At 31.3% G+C, this 21,048-nt stretch overlaps 1 protein-coding gene across 2 annotated transcripts in view; it reads right to left on the bottom strand.

The window, feature by feature from the left end:
- LOC126821116 (polypeptide N-acetylgalactosaminyltransferase 2) overlaps positions 1–21,048 on the bottom strand; it is a 41,200-nt gene that overhangs the window by 5,756 nt on the left and 14,396 nt on the right. The window contains exons 2-13 of one of the 2 annotated variants that reach the window (XM_050549442.2): positions 16,991–17,388; positions 16,500–16,598; positions 12,326–12,393; positions 11,494–11,559; positions 4,977–5,098; positions 4,167–4,254; positions 3,797–3,884; positions 3,451–3,554; positions 3,057–3,183; positions 2,542–2,634; positions 2,156–2,239; positions 1,024–1,150 (exon numbers count right to left, since the gene is read on the bottom strand). In XM_050549442.2, coding sequence (XP_050405399.2) covers positions 1,024–1,150; positions 2,156–2,239; positions 2,542–2,634; positions 3,057–3,183; positions 3,451–3,554; positions 3,797–3,884; positions 4,167–4,254; positions 4,977–5,098; positions 11,494–11,559; positions 12,326–12,393; positions 16,500–16,598; positions 16,991–17,388 — 1,464 coding nt within the window. Of the gene's footprint in view, positions 1–1,023; positions 1,151–2,155; positions 2,240–2,537; positions 2,635–3,056; positions 3,184–3,450; positions 3,555–3,796; positions 3,885–4,166; positions 4,255–4,976; positions 5,099–11,493; positions 11,560–12,325; positions 12,394–16,499; positions 16,599–16,990; positions 17,389–21,048 lie in introns of those variants that run through there. The other variant, XM_050549443.2, reaches the window with a different exon arrangement.

Here is a 21,048-nt window from a genome sequence, read left to right as displayed (position 1 = left end):
TACTCATCTTTTTTGATATCAAAAAAGATGAGCAGTAGATTTTATTTATCACCCAACCCTCTTTTACGTGCACAAATAAATAAATACAACTCTTTGGTATAGATTTATTTTACTGAACCTGATTATTTCCTTAATTAAATAAACAAACTAATCAGTTTCACTGTCTATAATTCTTGTACGTTTATAGGGAGTATTGTAATTGTTTATGGTAATTGAGAATTTTTCTCCAACAACATTACTGGATCCAAAAAGTAGTTCCTATTTAATAAAAAAGTAGTTCCTTTTTAATTGACCAATCAAATTCATGTAAAGCGGTATCTCCTTAGCGCTCAGTAGATTATGAAAGTTATCACACAAGTGATATCTACTGTAGAATGTGTTAGTTAATGTAATTGGATGATTTTGTTCCAGTTGTAGGGAACTGGGATTTTTTATTACCATAACTTATTGTGGAAAAAACTTCTGTTTATTTACTAAATATTGGTACAAATTCTTTCCAACTGTTAACAAATTTATACAGAATTATTGAATGAAAATTCTACATAAGTATTTAAAGATACATTATGGGAGATAAGATAATGAGATGGCAGTTCTCGCTATAATAGTTAAAAACTAGATAGTGTAAAGGTAATTTGCTGAAAATTTCAGTCCAATTGATCCACTATGAGCCGAGAAAGAAGCATGTGAAATTTTGGCATAGTCTTGGTCATCATTACTAAAATCATTAATATAAACAGCAAGTCTCGATTATCCACTTTTTTTGATTTAATTATCAACGGCCGTTAGCCGCATATAGGAATCTAATCCAGCCAAAATCGAAGGCTAGCCTTGACATCGAGAGTTTATTATGGTCTGGATAAGTTAATAAATGTCTAATTGATAATTAAGATAACATTTCAGGCCTAAAGAAAGACTTGTAATAAGCAGATTTTGCTCTTGCATAATGCATGTTTAAGCACGATGAGGTTGAAGTCTATGATAATCTGGCAGAATTCTAGGCCTGAACATAGCTGTTTTAAATACCTGATTTCCTCCTGAATGATGACATGGATAAAGACCTAGAACACCATCAGCAAAATGTCCCATAGTATCAATACATTTAGATTGTTGTTGTATACTACCAAATGATACATCTTGTCTATCTGGTACTCTGTATTAACAAACACATACCTTTTAGCAATCTTCCACAACAGTTTAAACCAGGCTATAGTATTCGAGACTTACCACTATATCTAAAGCATTTTGATCTTTAACACATCTAGATAAATGTTAAGCTAATTACCGTTCATATACAGTTAATATTCCTTTAAACAATATACAATGACCTACCTATACATGATCTACAAAAAATCATGATCAGATGACATAGATCAACTTTATTTAGATACATTGTTCTCAGTTTCAATTTTGAGTTAGAAACACTATTCTCATTGGCAAATTTTATTCATAATACACTATTCTCAGTGGCAAATTTTATTTAGAAGCACTATTCTCAGTGGCAAATTTTATAATAAACTGTTCTGAATGGCAAAATTTATTTAACTATAATTTCATTTAAGATACACTAGAAGCAATCTTTATAATTTCATTTAAGATACACTAGAAGCAAATTTCATTTAAGATACACTGTTCTCGGTGACAAATTTCATTTAGATACACAAGAGGCAAATTTTATTTAGATACCCTAGGGGCGAGGGGTATTGGGTATGTTATTTGTTTACAATCCCCTTTCAGAACCCCAGTGAATAATCTTTAGTTCATACAAACTACATTGGCCCAAACTAATGTTTGTTTCCATAAAAATTTGTTCCTTTTTTCAAATATTATGTCTTCTACATTGTGTCACTAAGCATTACTTCACATTTAACGTTTTTATGCATAACTATACAGGATCAATATTGTTCTAAACTCTGTTTTTACAAGTTTGAAAGGTATAAATGCAAGAAAATGTTTTGTCTCATACATGTACTTCAAATAAGGATTAAGTATGGTATTTTGCAGGGCCTTACATAGTATTTTTTGTACTTGAAAAGAACCTAGTTACACAGAGTATTTATGAATCATGGCATGTGCAGAAGAGAGTGCAACTCAGCTGTGAAAATAGGCCTATTACACAACACGTACATAGCAAAACAAATTGTGAATGTAAACTTACTTTAATTCTGGATAGACATTTTCAAGAAGCCATTTAAACGGTCTACAATTCAGTTGTTTTCTTAATTCTAATCTTTTGGTAATACTGAAAACAAAACAAAAATTGAATAGTCTAAAGCACACATAATGGTGACTATTATCTGTTCTAAGCTTATCTTCTGATACAAATACAAATTTGCTAATCTCACAATTTTTGTTTGTACTTTGTATACAGTAAATGAAATGCAAGTATACTCCAGTTTTGTTTGCACTTTTCATACGTAGTAAACAAAATGCAGATATGCTCAAGCTTTGTTTGTAGTTTTGTATACACAGTAAATAAAAAAATGTATATATATATACTCAAGAAAAATACCATAAAGTGATACAACTAAAATGATAACTCACTCTCCAAAATCGACATGTCTGGCCGACGGAACTGCTGCATAGTAAAACTGTTTATAATCATCCATCCATACTTCTGCTGCTCTACGCGTATTTCTAAAATACCAAAATAAAAACATGTTAAAGAGGCTTGTTTTCATAGTTATTTCTCTAAAGCAACATTAAGGGAAAACTAAGTCCAGTAGCTAATCCTTCAGGGACAATGTAACCAAACTTCTTAACAGAACACACACACAAGACAGCAGTACAAGGTGCCATATTGAATGAAGCAGGTAGTTACCAGTTACGGACACACCACATTACAACACTACACTCACAGATCAGCCACGTGGAAAATGTGACACAACTATGCATCCATTTAAATACTGTATTCAAAGGCCTTTAAATTTGTATATGATATAAGCATTCATCTTTTAAAACTGGTTGAGATATTTAGAGTGGAAGCTAGTATATCCCATAACATTACTTTAAATTTATATTAGTTTACAAAGGCAATATAACAATACAAGTTTACTTACCGTGTAAATATATTACCACTACCCCCAGGGAAAGTATATGGGTGTTGTTTACGGAAAACATGACCTACTCTACTACAAGGAATTATTTCTAAAGATCCATGACACTGCCACACACGGAATGATATCTCTACAAAAATGAAAATCACCAATCAAAGATTTACTGATATTTGTTTGCAGCAAAATTGCCTTTATATACTGTATACTACTAGGCTAAAACTATAGTGTTTGTGGCAGGTTTGGTATATTGCAGTAATGGCATTGCTGTATACTGTGGGTATAGTTAATGGACAAGTGTAATTTTCTCATTTTTAAGATAATAAATAGCATTTAAAATAAGAAAGGTCAATTCATTCATTCCTAAATGACTCTTCCCACAAAACACCTGAAAACTTACCAAGATTTTCTCCTCCCCAAACATCCATGGCAGGATCATATTGTCCTAATTTATTAAACCAGGATTTATCTATTACAAACAAACCTCCAGCTATCATAGGAGTTCTGTGGAATTAAAACATAATAAAACCTAAAGTTTTAAACATCAAACCATCAAAGCTTATCATTCTTAAAAGTGAGAGGCTTGGCTACAATGTTACTAGTAAGGCATTAAGTTCCAATATGTGCACTATACTAATGTCAAGACATAGATCCTTAAAAGGCCATTAAGGGTTTATCATGGCATAAATACAGATATTTAAATTTAAAGAAAACCTCACAGACATTTGATGAAAGTTTTACAATACCTTATTGGTGATACTGGATTAGATGATCTTTTATTTCTTTCTTCAGATGTCATATAATCCCATTTAAATACTAGATTCCAATCAAATCCTGTTAAATATAGTTGCATTAATTTAACATGTACCTTATGATTCTATATATTAACAACATAGCACAACAATTCATTGTTTTAAATGAAGTCAAATAATTTTAACTATACACTAAGAAGTAATTTAAATCACAAAAGTTCAGTCTGATAGTACATATTTATGGCACACTCCTGCAGTTGTGATATCGTCCTACATATTCATATATTTAAATCTACAGTGTTTTAATTTTTCATAGATGTGACCAACAAAATATTGGTTCACAATTGTTATTCACAGGACTTACCCCCCTTTAAATCCGCTGACGCTCCAATGTAGTCAAAGTTATCCATACTAATAACATCTATAATGGGACTAACAACACGAGTCTTATCCTATAATAATAATAATATACCTTTTTATAATAATTTATACATAATATCAACACTATAAACTGGGTGTTTTGTAGTTATGAGTATATGTACTAATGTAGGCTCTTTTAAATGTGCACGTATTATGTAAACCGGTTAAAGCATATTACAATATAAATCAGCCAAATTAAAGACTAAATTTCGCCACGCAATAATTCAAATTCTATTGGAGAAAGAATGTTTAAACTTGGCGTATGTGTTAATTAGGTGAATGTCTTGACTGCCTTCTATGATGAATATTTTCTGCTTTGCCTAAGTAGCAATAATCAATTTCAAGACTTTCAGAAGCAATAAGTTGAGTCTATTGGCCTAATTTAAATGTTATAAATTATTAATTATATTTTTTAAAAGATCAGGAGCATGCACATATCTCTAAACAATATGTACCACATTGTCAAGTTACGTGTAGTTAAATGTGATTACAAATTTGTATTGCTATGTTAAAGATATCACAGTTCGACATTTTACTCATCTAGAATTAACACTTTTTAAACAATAAATTTCCAATGAAATACTTGGCATGCAAAGGGTTAATGACAGTTGATTGGTTACATTCATCAAATGGCATATATGTCACCTTCCCAGTAAGGAGGTGACATCAATATTTTACATCAGGTAAGATGATTTATAGATTTAAATATGACCATAGCTTGGGATATATTGTAGCTATATAATGTTAAACCCACCTCGGCTACTCTTTCTAATAATGGTTCTAACCAATGTTTATTACATTCACAATGACTATCTAAAAATGTAAGAACATCTGCTTCTGCAGCATTGGCACCTTTAACTCGAGATCGTATAAGCCCTGAAATACATTATATGTTTTACGTTTACTTAAGTATTTATAGGGTAGTTATTTTTAATATAAGTATGGCATATTTTGTATATGTATATGGAAAGTAGAGAGATACCCCATTTTACTAGAAAAATACTGGGTTCCCTGAAATACAACCATGGGACACCTACAGGATAAAAGTGTAAAGCTGTCACTAACTGGCAGCTTGTCTGGTGGAATGACAGAAGTGTGCTTCTTATGTGTTGATGTTAAGGCTAATAGTTGTGAAAATATTACAACTCTGCAATTAAAGGGCAAAAAAAATAAGATAGTAGAGAATGATCTAAGAATTTACTTAGGCTTTGATATTTATTGTAAATGGTCAGCGATTAACAAATACAACCTAAAAATGAATTCTCTATCAAGTCAGGTGACAAACGTTTACAAGGCTCCTTAAAATAGATTCTTGTGGCATTGGGGTAGTTTCTTTTACGATTAAAGCAAACTTTGGATAAATTAGATTGAATATGTTTTTAGTCTAAATATATCATCACATCACACAGTGCTATCATCTTGATAATTAAAGTCAATCAGTAAAACAATTTCTAATTTTATGTGAATTTCATATCAGATTGGGCTGACCTTAAAAATATCTTTGTTTCGCCTAACGCGACCGACTAACTAAAACCACCCCCGACTTAAATTATTTTATTGCACTTTTCCGCGATCTTTTTATTTTATTTTGTGTGTCAACTTGAAATATATCACGAGAGTTATTTCCCTTTACTATGGCTATGGTTTGATTCATTATTGAAACTGGTTGATCAAGACGAAAGCGTCATAGGTGTCGCTTCTCAACAAAATGGTTGCAGACGAAAGCACAGCCATTCCCACGAAATGATTCTGCCTCTATGTCTGTGGGGCGTCGTTTTAAACATGACGATGATATTTTCAATATCTGTTTTCGAGAAAAATGAAGGCACAACCCGCACGATCGTTAAAAACGTGTTGAGGGAGTTTCAAACGTGAGTTTGTGGCAATTCGTGTGCGAGTCGTGCATCACGAAAAATCCCGACATCATTGATTTGTTTGCCAATAAAAGAAGACGAATGTTTGCACCCGGAAAATTATCAAGCTATCAAATTAGCTCTTAAAAAAAAAAATCTGAAAAAAACCCGACCTACCGACCCTTCTCCTCGATTGTGGGTCGGGTTTGGTGAAACAAAGATATTTTTAAGGTCAGCCTTGTGTGCAAAATTTAATTCACACATCCATTACTAAAGCTTTTCGAATAGGCTAGTGCATGGATTTTGGATAATTTTAGATCAGTCTACATAAGTATACTATAAAATTAATGCAACTGATCTTCTCGTTTGTTTTAGCTTCCTAAAATATGTCTGACAGAACTGACTGACATTAATGTCAAGTATTGGTCCATGCCCCCTATAATATTGTTGATTCAAATACATGTACCATGAAAAGTCAAGTACAGCAAATAGGTTAAATGCATGGTGTAGAATATAATTATAAATGTTTATAGAAACCTTCAATCATAATTTTACTGAAATTGTAAGTGTTTTTGTGTCATGTGCAACACAATGTGAGCCATTAACAATCAACCCAGGTAATATATGGCATAAGAAATACATGGAAAGTGGAAAGATTATATCCAACTATACTCTTTCCCTTTTGATTTTGCTGTTTCAACTTTCTAAATTAGGTAACATATTTTGTTTCATTTTATGACAGTGATGTTTAACTACAATTGTTGATGATTTGGATCATGTCTGACTACTGAAATCTGTTTTTAACATTTCTATTTATTATCTATACAACAATCAACATTCTTCTGGTTTCAAATAGCAGACTTTCAAATTACTTTTAATACTCTTTCTGATTGAAAATAAAAGACAAATATGCATATAAGGTTACTAATATGTACTCATGTGTGAAACTGATGATGGATAAGTCTACTGATAACACACGTGTTTACTCGCCTAATAATATGTGAAGATGGTAATTAGAGTTTGAGCTGTCTTATCAAAGTTATCTTTATTGTTGGTAAAGTCTGTGGGTACACATTTTCTAACAAACACTCTAGAGATTATAGAGTTTTAGAGATTTAAACTGGCTGTCATCCTTTAGTCAGGCATATGGAGAAATGGAAAGCCTAATGAAGTCTGGGTTTGTAGGGTGGACTGTGGACACCTGTGTTTTCCATACTCAACGTATATATATATTTTTATGTGATTTAATTGTCACTGTTCCTCTCTAAGAATGAGGAAATATCGGAATAACCTATCAATATTACTGGTAACTAGACAATTCACACAATGTTATTGTCCCTGCCTTCGAAAGTTTATGAACACTTTACAGGCTGTATCCCTTACTTGCAGGGATTGTTCAGCTACAATGTATGTAATGACATAATGTTAGCATTTACAGGACATTTAATACTTAGTTTCTGGCAGCTGAAAATTTGATGACAAAATGGTAGTTGGACATGTCTCTCTGCTGGGCAACCTACATGTTTACTAGTCAATATACTATCTAAGCAATAAATTAAGTGATGAAACTTTGAAATGTTCCAATGAAAATATGAAAAGTTAAACAGGTTTACATTGGTTATGTTTACTCAATCTAGAACACCTGATACCACTTCTCTTTTACTTGGGAAATTTGTGTTATTTTGGTTCTACATGTACTTAATGCAAAACAATTAATCAAATAAGATTCTGATCTTTTCAACAAATCTTTGTATGTCTTCATTAGCCCGGTTGGAGCAGGACAGTAGGATGTTAAACCCCATTCAATTTTTACATCTCTCTTTGCATGATTAAATAATGCCATTTAAATGTTTTACATTAAAGGAGCTAAATCACTATTTTTTGGCACCTAGAAATGGACACAAATCGGTCACAACGCATATAATATGAATGTATATAAACTGATTTACATTTAATCGTTTCTGTTTTTACTGTAATTTCTAATCAGTTATGTTCGGCGAAATACGCAAAGAGTTTGAATTGAATGGCAGTCTTTGGTGTCTGGTTATTCCAGTCTACACCAGTAGTATTCTCCTACATAGGTTATGTTTAGCCTCGTTCTTCGAGTCGCTTCATATAAATGGCGCTCGAAAGCATTCTGGCATGCGCTTCGTGTGCCAATTTAAAATTTTCATTTTGTCTTAAATATTGGATATCAGAAGCCCAACTTTTCACGGTAAGATAACAACATCAATGTTGATTTAAATTGACCAATAAGTTGTGTTTACAATGTAGAAGACAACTTGGCTCCTTTAAACCATACTGTTATTGTACATAAATGTTTAACATCGCAACGTTATTTTACATTTCTCTTCTTGTAAAATCTGCAGAGAATGTCATTTGGAAATAACTATTTTATCTATGTTTAAAGAACATCCACTTCAATCTTTATGAAAACAGGTTAAACTTGAAAAGCTTTCATTCCATATGTAATTTATTACATGTATAGACCTAGATTGTTTCTGTCTGTCTATCTCACTTTCATCATTCATAATTTTAGTTGTTTATGTAAACAGACTTCCGACACACCAGAAATACATTTTGTAAGGAAGACTTTAAATATAGTCACTATTCATGAGGTGAAAACTGTTCTCAATAACTGATGACTTCCTAGGCACATTTCCAAGTTTTTTAACAAGCAGACTCGAGTAAACATAACAAAACCTAAAATTAAAGTCAGGTGTGTTCTTAAAACAATTTTAAATTTTGGCACAGAACTTGTCAACAAAAAGTGCTAAACAGCATATTCTTAAATTTGATGGTTAAAGTCATGATATTAAATAGATGTTGTGGTTAATGAAGGTGTCTATTTAATTTATTCAGTATTTATTATAATTCTATTAATAACATATACCAGTACATTTCTTACTACTACTATAAATGACAATCTCTTTCTTAACTATATAACAATGATATATTTTTTACTAAAGATAAAAAGAAAAGTGTCTGATAATAAGTATTGACTTTTATTATAGACCTACCTGTAGAACCAGTTTTTAAATAAATATTATTTTCTATGAGAAATACCATATTCTCTCTTGGAAGAAATCTTCTTCATACTCTGAGTATGTCACTTTAATTCTGAGGACAAATAAATTTGCCCCTAATTCAAATTGGCAGCTTTAATCTAATGGGATTTTTGATGAATCAGTTATTTCAGTTATTTGAACTACAGGCAGTTGAATAAACTCATTAAATAATCATGCCATTTCCATCTATTAAAGTTTTCAAATTCCATACTGAACATTTCATTTCAATGCGTGTACAAAATAACTTCTATCAGAACATGATCACACGTTTTATAATTTACATTAAGCTTAATCATATTGACTACAAAGATTTAAAAACAAAATTCTAAATTGTTTTTGTTAGTGTTCTCTGATTGATATTGGCTTTGTGTAATGAACTCTAGGCAGCAAGCTACAATAAACAAACTGGTATATTTAGCCAACAGGCTAATATTGGTTCGTAAATTTCACTGCTTAGTTTTTTCATTAGTATTAGTGTGGAAAGACATTCATTCAGCTTAAGTTTTGTTGAAGTTATTTACTCTAGTCAGATAAAGATGTGCCTAAAGTGAGCCTCAAACCAAAGAACAAGTTGCTTTTCCTGTGGTTCTAACCAACATTAAAGAAAAAACATTTGTAGAATCCAATTGCAACAAATTACACATAATGGTGATAAAAACAACGCTCCTCAATTAAAGAATACGGAAATTTTTCAAATAGATCACTATTTGGATTAAATGGAATATCATTTATTACAATCAGTTATGATAAGCCATATCCTTATCTTCAATAAATAAATAAGATATCTTAGTAACCAAATCTGCAAGAGGCACTGACAATGTTGGGCACAAATTCAGGCTTTGACAGGGACAATCCCTCTAGAGCCTGTCTTTATGTCTTTTTTCTGGGGGATTTTTTAGGTTTTTTTTAGGAATTTTATACATTTTTAGGACAAAGTTTGTCAGATATCTAGGGCCTGTTATTTTGTCAGGTATAACTAAAATCATTATTTTCATGCAAAATACTGTGATATATACGAACAGGAATAACTTCTCCAAATATATATGTACGTAGTAGTACCGGGAACAACAACAAACATATCAACGTTATTCCTTGATCAATAGATTGTAATTTGTAACAACCCAAGGACAGCATCACACACCATAAAGAAGATAATATAATTAACAGAAAACAAAGAAATAACCACAATTTTTTTGTTTTTTTTGTTGGAATAATCCTAGTGATAAAGTATGAAGTGAAATGATTTTTGTCAATGGTATAAAAATGTTGTGTAACTTGTAGTGGATGTGATGTTAAATCAATAGACTAATATTTAACTTGTTAGAGGACGATATTGACTCTTTTACCAACATCAAACAACAAATATACCACATCAATATACTATGTATATATATTGGTCTAGTAGCTTTACCTCCTACCTTTTTATTTAACTTGAACATTTTCCCCCAAAATACTTTCAACATGTATGTGCTGACATCCCATATAAGGCACAAACATTTTATGATCTCCAAATACTTACAAAGAAATGATAAAGTGTCATGTTAGCAATGTTGAAACAAAACAGAATGGAAGTTATTTTGGCAATAACCCTTGTTGTTAAGCCATCAACCAATACATTTTTTTTGTTGAATTGTATTTTGATTTTGAGCTTTAGAACAAGACACTATATAGATTTTTCCTGGTGTCAATTCAATTAATGCAAACTTGTAAATTCTTAACAATATGCACACTGCCATTGACCAATAAAATATTTCTTATCTGGGTCTGAGCCAGTATCCAGAATCTTGAACAATGTTTTATCAAGAAATTGTACTCTGTGACCTATATGGAATACCTTTTTCACTTCAGTAAATCTCATAAAATCGTCACTTACCCACATTGCGGCTTGACTATGTGGCATTTGCATGGGACCTGGGTGAAATTGTATAGGTTACGTATTCGTTTCATACGAAACTAACAGCAGAGAAATGATTTATCATGTTGTTTCTCTTTTATTTTCGTTATCTTTCTGAAACACTCTGCTAGATAGCTTTTCAATAACCCAACAGTTTACTATTGGCCCAAACCTTTGATTTGATGTTGACATACATTTCTTTTTTACTTATTTACTTGAGTATGGTATTGTATATCATGTATGCAATTTCTTAACTTGTAAAAATGTCATGACCAAGGTTTAATTTATTTTTGGAACTATAAAAACTAATAAATTACCTCATCAAACTGTGTACCAACTCAAACTGCAACACCAAGTTAGGTGAGTGTCAATAAAGATTCTCTTTTTATTATTAAAACTGAGGACAACTACATGGCACTCAATAGTTCAAACATTATTTGTAATAGTTCTACCTACCTTCTCTTTTATCATTACGTATAAGTCTAACTCTTTCTATTTTAGTTAATTCTATTCCATCCAATTCTGAAATGTAAACAAAGAAAAATAGCTTAAAATCAAAAGTGCTGTAATTATTGTTGGGTCCAAAATGAAACTACATTCTTGACAACATGTGAATGCCTAGAATGAAAGTATATTACAGAAACAACCCAATACAATCACTAATGGGTGTTGTAATGTTATGTTTTTGTCAGTTATGCCGATGCTCTAGCTGAATACAACCATGAATGAGCAGTAGGTCCTGTAAGATATATTCTTGTTGTTATCAATTAATCCACTTATATATTATATTATTTATTTGATGTAAAAAGCAAACAACCAAATTCAGAAATAGGCCTACACTATGAATGATGATGTATCAAGATTATTACATGCAGTGTCCTCAATGCATTAGACTACACTAAAATATATAGTTAGTTTAATAATTGATATCATTCTTATTTCATTTCATTTTTAACTTTTTTTATGTTCTGAAAGCCAGAGAAAGCAATATTATGAGATTGCCCTTATAGTACAAGTACAATCTCATGCAGTATCATGTCAGAACACAATCAGCTTGGAATGTCGCATTGGTACCGCATAGAAAACATCTGTGTCTATAAAAACATTTTCAATATAATTATTTATGAATTTTGATTAATATATCGACAACTGGCGTGGATAAGATAAAATTTACAATCCTGTTATCTCATGGTATGGTAATGAATAATTATTACAAAGTTTTAGAACTGTTGACAACAATTTCCCACTATTTGTTTCAATTATAAACAAGTATAAATGTTTTACTTACGGTCATCACTAAAATCATCTACTAATATAATTTCTTCTATTAAATGATCAGGACTTCGTTGAAATACACTGCAAAATGAACAGTAAAATATGTGGTGAATGTTGATTAACCTTATTATTTAAAGAAAATAAGACTATAACAAAGACATGGTTGCCATGTAAGATAAGCCTACATTTTTCAAGAGATGGACAGAGAACAAGGTAAACAAGTCATCAGTGAGGCTGATGTCCACCGCTGAAATTCCAAAATAAATAGATGACACATATCAATTAATTGCACATTTATTTTTCACAAAAGTATTGAGCAATCAAACGGATTATCTATACTTAGTCTAGGCATAAAATGTTCACGATGAAACTCAGTCAATGTTTGGAAGTACCTGGTAAAACAAAGTTATCGACCAATGAAATTGCTTGGATCTGCTTGGCTTTAGAGGGAATTTTTTTTACACTCTACCGGGGTTGATCATCAAATTACACAGAATATTCTTTTTTCTTTTTTTTTTAAAAATGACCTAATTATATTCTTCTTTATGTATAAAATGCAGATCAGAGTATACATGTGCTGTACTTTGTTTGGAGAGGGGGGGGGGGGGGGTTGCTTTGTGTTGTGCCTTTATAATTAAATTTTATATTTCCATTTGTCTACGATTGTCTTGTTGCCAATAAACAAATCCAACTCTGTCTTTTACACAGTTCTCAGAAAGTTGAGGTACTGATCTTTATTTGGGAATTTATTTTTAATTTTACATTCATAGATGTAATATTTTGTAAGGAGGATGAGGTGATTTGCAAATAACTATTCATGTTTGTTGTTAAACATTTCTATATTATATACAGTACTCCTATATGTATTGATTCTTGACAGATTATGGTGTTAATATTGTTTATTTAATAAGATTTCAGACAAATTGGTTAATATTGTTTGTGTTACAGGACACAAGTAGAATAAGTGTTCCTGGGTTTCAAGGCATGAGTTACAGAGAGCACAAAGAGAACTCTCAGTAAATTTGAGTTTACATAGCTTTGTATTGGTGTATATTATTCTATGTATATACTTATAATGAAAGCACGCATTTTTGTGTTAAAGCATACAGTTTATGCTAACTTAAATATTTTTTAGGTTTCTATATTATTAATAGTGGTATTTAGAATGGTTTTCCACTGGTTTATGCATTTTGGTGTAACAAATGATTTTCCTACTCTTACATTATAGATATCCTTCGATTTTATGTCAAATAATGTTTTGCCATATATATATCCTTTAGATTATTGCTAATATCATCTGTTATTGTATTCCTTGTGAATCGTGTTATATTTTCATAGTTCACATTAGATTGCCTCTTTAATCATTTAACTCAGTCAAAACATTCACCTAATGAACATCTACATCAAGTTTAATTACTCTACCTCAATTAAAAGCAGAGTTATGTTCCAAAATCTTGACTAACAAATTAGTTTAGTTTAAACAATATTTTATTCAATAAACTGAAATGGATTGAACAACAGGCAAATGCCTATATAAGTTCTCTCCAAGTTGACTAACAAATTGCTTATCATTACTTAGCCAAAGCGGAAAATTTTCATTGTTGAACTTAGTCAAGATATTGATATAATGAATCTATCAAATTGCTTATCTCCTATCAGCTTTAGTGGAAAATGTACAAGATCAAACTCTGTCAAGGCATTCACGTAATAGACATCTACACCAAGTTTGAACATTCTACCTCAATTAGGAGAGTTAGTGTGTTTTAAAGTCTCGACCAATCAGACTGAAGTCTCTACATTACCTAAGCAGAAAATGCTCAGCATCGAACTTTGTTATGGTATTGAAGTAATGAAACTATACACAAAGTTTCACCACTATCACACAATTAGAATTAAAGTTGTCAAGCTCCAAAGTCTCGACCAATCAAATTGCTCCTTATCGAACTTAGTCAAGGTATTGATATTGATGTGATGAAACTATACTCAAAGTTTCATCACCTTAATTAGAACTAAAGTTATTATGTCCCAAAGCATCAACCAATCAAATTGCTTATCTCTGCTTACCCTAAGCAGAAAATGCTCATCTTCAAACTCCATCAAGACATTCCCCTAATAAATACCTACACCAAGTTTGAACATTCTAGCTCAATTAGAAGCAGAGTTATTGTATTCCAAAAAATGTGACAGACAGACGGGCCCATTATAATAGTCCACTGCTTTCTTCGAAAGGTGGAGGACAAAAAGCAATTTTTCGTACAATCAGGAGCTATAATCCAGGATGCTACAATTCGACATGCGTCAATATTGAAAGAAACCGATGTCGTAGGGATGTACATATATCTTAAGTTTCATCAAAATCAAATCAAAATATTTTTTCTATTGTCGGTAATGAAACATTTATAATACACTAAAATCTGATTAAGAGTAACAACTCATTAAGTAATTATATGAAACATTTAATATCATGGATTTAGCAGCACAAGTTATCAAAATTTTATTGGAAATCAATATTCTTGTTCGTCTCAAGACCTTAAACTATGTTTATCAATCTAAAGTCAATCGGATGATAACTTTGGTCTCTAGAGCATCCAGAAGGTTTTTTTTAAAGTGATCAAGGGCCATTACTCTGGTAGTAATTATTGGTAATCATTGAAAATCACTGGGCTTCTTCGTCTCACGACCTTAAACACTGTGTATAAATTTAAAGAGCGTCCACAAGATTTTTCAAAATGATCAAGGGCCATAACTCTGGCAGTAATTATCAGAAATCGTTGAAAATCAATAGGCTTCTTCGTCTAATGACCTTAAACACCGTGTATAAATTTAAAGTCAATCGGATATTAACTTTAGCCTCTAGAGCGCCCACAAGATTTTTCAAGGTGATCAAGGGCCATAACTCTGGTAGTAGTTATTAGGAATCATTAAAAATCACTGGGCTTTTTCGTCTCACAACCTTAAACACCGTGTAGAAATTTAAAGTCAATCGGATACTAACTTTAGCCTCTAGAGCGTCCACAAGATTTTTCAAAGTGATCAAGGGCCATAACTCTGGCAGTAATTATCGGAAATTGTTGAAAATCAATAGGCTTCTTCGTCTAATGACGTTAAATACTGTGTATAAATCTAAAGTCAATCGGATAATAACTTTAGCCTCTAGAGCATCCACAAGATATTTCAAAGTGATCAAGTACCATAACTCTGGCAGTAATTATCGCATATCGTTGAAAATCAATAGGATTCTTTGTCTCATGACCTTAAATTCTGTGTATAAATTTAAAGTCAATTGGATATTAACTTTAGCCTCTAGAGCGTCCACAAGATTTTTCAAATTGATCAAGGGCCATAACTCTGGCAGTAAATATCGGAATTCATTGACAATCAATAGGCTTCTTCGTCTCATGACCTTAAACACTGTGTATAAACTTAAAGTTAATCGGATATTACCTTTAGCCTCTAGAGTGCCCACAAGCAATTGTGGACGGCTGACCGACGGACGGACGGACGAACGGACGAACAGAGGCGATGATAAATACAGCCACATTTCAATGTGGTTGTATAAAAATCGTATAACAATTGTGACCTCTAGCTAGACTGTCCACAAGCTAAAAACGTTATTTTTCGTACAATCAGTGGCCATAATCCATGCAGTTACAGTCCGATACATACTAATATCTTAAGGAACTGAGATCTTTGGGATATAAACCTATATTTCAATTTCGTCAAAACTGGATAATTTGTTCATGCTCTAGTTCATACACTAATGTTTTCTATTAATATTTATAAAGATCAGAACATGGAAGGCAAGTAGACATACAATAATATTTTGAGACTGAATCTAAAGGTATCAACAACATTAAAAGGCTGTTCTCTGAATCATGGCAGTGGTAGTGGATCTCGAATTTATCTTTGCTAGCCTTATACATGTACATCTAATTGTGTTTAATATATATAGTAGATCTACACCTAGCCTATTATTATGTACTGGTACCAATAACCTAATACCATAAATGGTACATGTACTGATCCAGGTTATAAACTAATATAATACCGATAACTTAGTAATGTTTCTTGATGAAGTACATTGCTTACTACAACTTGATAACTGTTCTATATGAACTTCATCGCTTACACAACCTAGTAATTGTTTATGACAAGTAGATTTTGCTTACATGTACATGTATACTAACCTAATAACTGTTCTTAATAAAGTAGATCTAGCTTCATTGTGAAATGTTATAATAACACTTGTTGATGGTAAATTGGTTTGCCATGCTTTTTGACGACATCTGAAAATTAAAAGACAAAAGATTATGATACATGTAGTATTAGTAGTTGAGGTGGAACTGATCGATCCTGCAAATATGTACACAGACTTCCCTGTGTTTTCAAGCACAGAATGCATGTTGTTTAGTCATACATGTATTTGTAGATTACATGACAGGTAACATTAAATACTCATTTAGCCGTTAACTGTGTTAAACTAAACTTATTTTATCTTAAAATGAAACATAGCTATATTTAATTTGGAAAAAGTTATCAAGAATCTATTAACAATGTTTAAATTGGTTTTATTTTAACATCATTTCCAAGATAATTTAAGTTTCTGTAATTGAGTGAAATATTTTGTCAAGATTCTGTATAGCTACATGTACATGTATGAAGCATAAATTATACTTACAAATGATGCCTTGTATCTGGCACTGAGCGGTCCGATTTAATATTATCACTAGCAAGTTGATTAAATTTATTTTTTATATAACTATCCTCTCCTTTTTTCACACGCTTTTTATCAACATATCTTTTTTCATCAAATTCTGTCCATGAAACTTGATTAGCATTTTTCAGTTTATTAAAAGCAATTTTTGGTTTGCTAATAATCACTTTGTCTATAAGTTTTGGCACTTTTGGTTTTAATACTATGTCATTTGGTGGAATGGCTATGTCTTGAAATTCGTTGTTTTTATGTAAATATTCAACCCCCCCAGGCTTTTCGTTTTCTTGGCTGTTTCCATGGTCGATGACAATTCCATCATTTGGAAAAACATGCAAGTTCTTAACAACTGGTTCTTTGTTTTTCTGAAGAATATTAAAAAAAAAAAATGAGGAACATTAGTTTACAGTTCAGACAGGGGCATACATATCGATTTTGTTTGGGGTGATTTCAAATTGATCAAGGGACATACATGTAACTCTGACAGCAATTATCGGAAATCATAGAAAACCAATCCTAAAAGTAAATTTAATGTATTATTGCAAGTCAATTTGATCATAAATTTAGCCTATAGAGCGTCCACAAGCAATTATGGGCTTTGACAGGCATACTGCAACAGCTAAATATTTAACCTAGCTACCATTGTATTTAGTTCAATGAGATTAACTTTATCTCAAACTGTTGTTTATATAGATTTATTTATCTTTAATATGAAATTAATAACACAAGAAACAAACAAACTAAACAGACTTTATCCAACATATTAAATAGGTTTTGGTAAAATTTGACGGACATTTCTTATCAGACACATCTTGGTCGCACAACCAGAATTTGTAATCCAATTTATTAAATTATTTGAGATTTAAAATTGCTTTTTCTGTTTATAAATCATTGAATCTGAATTATTTGGATTGATATATGATAGTATGAATGAACAATATGGTCTAATGGCTGTTTCTCTATTATTGTCTATTGAGTATCATGAAATTCAATCAGATGATAATAGAGACAAGAAAATTATTGCCACCTGTTTAAGATAATTTAGCTAATATCTATAACACTGTTGGACATTTCGGGAATGTTGTTCATGGATGGATGTTCTTCTTACAGATTCTTGTAATGGATCTTCAACACTTTTATTCAGGAGAAAATAACCTCAACAATAATTAGACAATTTTTAATTTCCTAACAATCGGATCTTCAACTAAGTAATATACTTGATCTCTCAGTTTGTCTCTCCAACTAATAATTCATCATACATATTACATCTGTCTGTTTATCTCCCAATTACTTAATGTACTAAAGAAAGTGTGGCCATAAACATAAAATTATTGGGAGATTAAGTCTTAAGATATTTAAAAGAATAGTAAAAAAAAAAAACATTTAAAAGATGATCAGTTACTGGACAATTTGTCTTTAAGTTAATTACCTTCTGTCACTAATGGTTAATTAAGAATCAACATAGAATCTTTTAATGCAATGGAAAGGACATATTTTACTAATAGATGAATATTAAAAGGTATATTGAAAATAAAAACAGAATTTAAAGTAAGAAAATAAAATATGACCTAAACATCGGCCATATTTACTATTGTATTTAATACAGATAGTAGATCAAAGTATCAAGTAGATACATGTACATGCTTGAATTACAATACCACTAGCTACAAAGTGTTGATTACAATAGCATTCAGTCAAAGTTTAGTTTATATTGTTATAATAATGCAAACTCTATCTTGGATATACATGTATCTAAAAACATTGATGGGAAGTTACTACCTGTCTGTAATAGTTTGACACTTTTGAAAGGATCATGATTTCATTATAACAATGACAAAGCTTTAAGCAGTGTATTAAATTGATTGCCCTTTATTAGTCTGTCATTCTATGAACATATTAATACAATGGACTTTTTATTATAATTTCAATTCAACCTTAATATTAGATGAAATTAAGTGGTAACAAACAGCTACCATTGGTTGATAGACATTAAGTGGTAACAAACAGCTACCATTGGTTAATAAACTTGCAATAATACCAAGTTTAATCAAATTTGATGAAAGAATATTGCTGCAGGGTACAACACAAATTCATTATCTAAGATAGATAGATTTTCGGGCAGCATGTCAATTATACATTACAGTCAGCATGCTAAATACATTATAAAGTGGATGAAAAATATATAAAAAAGCAGATGAGAGATACATAAAAGTGGATGAAATGTACATTTATATACATTGAGGCAGTATGTGCAAAATATAAACCAAAGTTTTGAATATATGTCATAGTCGCTTAAACTAAACTGAAGAGGTCTTTGAATTGTTGATTGGTGTTTTTTTTGTTTTTTTTTATATAGAAGTGGGTGCCACATCCCTTATTTTGAAAGCCTGATGCACAAAGTTGCACACTGCTTTTGCCAGAGCATAAATAATTGACAATAAACACTACATGTATAACATATAATATAGATAACATAGCACTGCCAGGCAACAAATACATGTATATGCCCACCCGCAGTATTTTGAAAGGTACCTATCAAACTTCCCGGATTACAGTCAATAAATCTACAAAAATTTGTAGTGCAATTCTGAACTCTGGTAGGGTTCCATCTTGATAAATTAATCTAGGACTTTGCCCTGTATTGCTTTATAAATAAATATATGACAAAAATGTACAGTCCATTGCAACTTCAACTAGTAGTAGATTAGTAGTAGTATTCCGGCCAATAATTAATGAAACTTTGAAAGTCATCAGATGTCAAGTTTAGTAAATACATGATCATAAACATACATATTTCCATTCAAATTGGATGAAACTTGTAAATGAGTTTGTACATATAACAGAGTACAAACCTTTATATTACATATTATACATTTAGAAGCTTACTGGAACCAACCAATTATTCAAATGTCAATAATGATATAATTACATGACTTTAACAATTGATATAACAATTAACATATAATAATGCTTATAATATGTAATACAATGGTGGTTGAACATAAATATAAGTGTAGTTAAATATAACATTCATATTCCATTTCGTTTTCTGTTGTTTAATCCATTTCATATGGGTTTGAAGACAGATTGTGAAGGGTCGACTTAAGGATTAAACTGGTAGTTGAACAAAAATATAAGTGTAGTTAAATAAAACATTCATATTCCATTTCTTTTTCAGTTGTTTAATCCATTTCATATGGGTTTGAAGACAGAATGTGAATGGCTGACTTAAGATTAAACTACTTTGAAAGGCTCTGATTATCAAGACATTTCATTGGCTGTTTAATAAAGGTCACTGGACCAAAATGCTCTTTTAAAAACTGAAACAAGTCCTTTGAAATTAATGGAGATAGAAATAAAATGAAATGAAATGGGTTTAACGTCCTACTGTTCTGCTCCTAAAATGGGCTAATGAAGACGGTAATGGAGAGAGAGAGAAATGGGGTTTAACATTCACTCGACATAAACAATGTCATTTCCGGACTATTATAGCATTGAATTTTATTTCTAATTCACTTGTACTTTGGTTTTTAGCTGTGGGAGGCAACCTGAGGACCTGGAGAAACTTCACGATGTTGGACATGACCCCCCCCCCCTCCTTGTCATGTACCAGAGGGGAATCGAAACCATGCCAGATCTTATGATCTAACGCACATATATGTTAAACTACTCGGCCCCGATATTAATGGATTGATTAACTTACCCAAAACAAAAATAACAATTACTGGTTATCTTAATTAGACTGCAAATATACATTATCTTCATTGATGTAAATATTTAGAATTCCTTTCAGTACTAAAGAATACTGTAAATGCGTATTCACCAAGAAGGAATAACTTACAGGTCACTTTGGGATTAAAAATGTTTTAAAACTTCAGTAGAAACTAAATGTCCTAAGATCAAGTGCTTTCGAGATCTTTGCAGATCAGCAAAAGAAAACATTTTTCACTTCCCAATTACTTAAGGAGTATACAAAATTGAAACAAATCTGCCCATCTACTGCTGAAAAATGACAGTTTTATGGT

This window comes from Patella vulgata, chromosome 5, assembly GCF_932274485.2.
Source record: "Patella vulgata chromosome 5, xgPatVulg1.2, whole genome shotgun sequence".
Lineage (NCBI taxonomy): Eukaryota > Metazoa > Mollusca > Gastropoda > Patellidae > Patella > Patella vulgata.
This window is presented reverse-complemented; position numbering and strand designations above follow the sequence as displayed.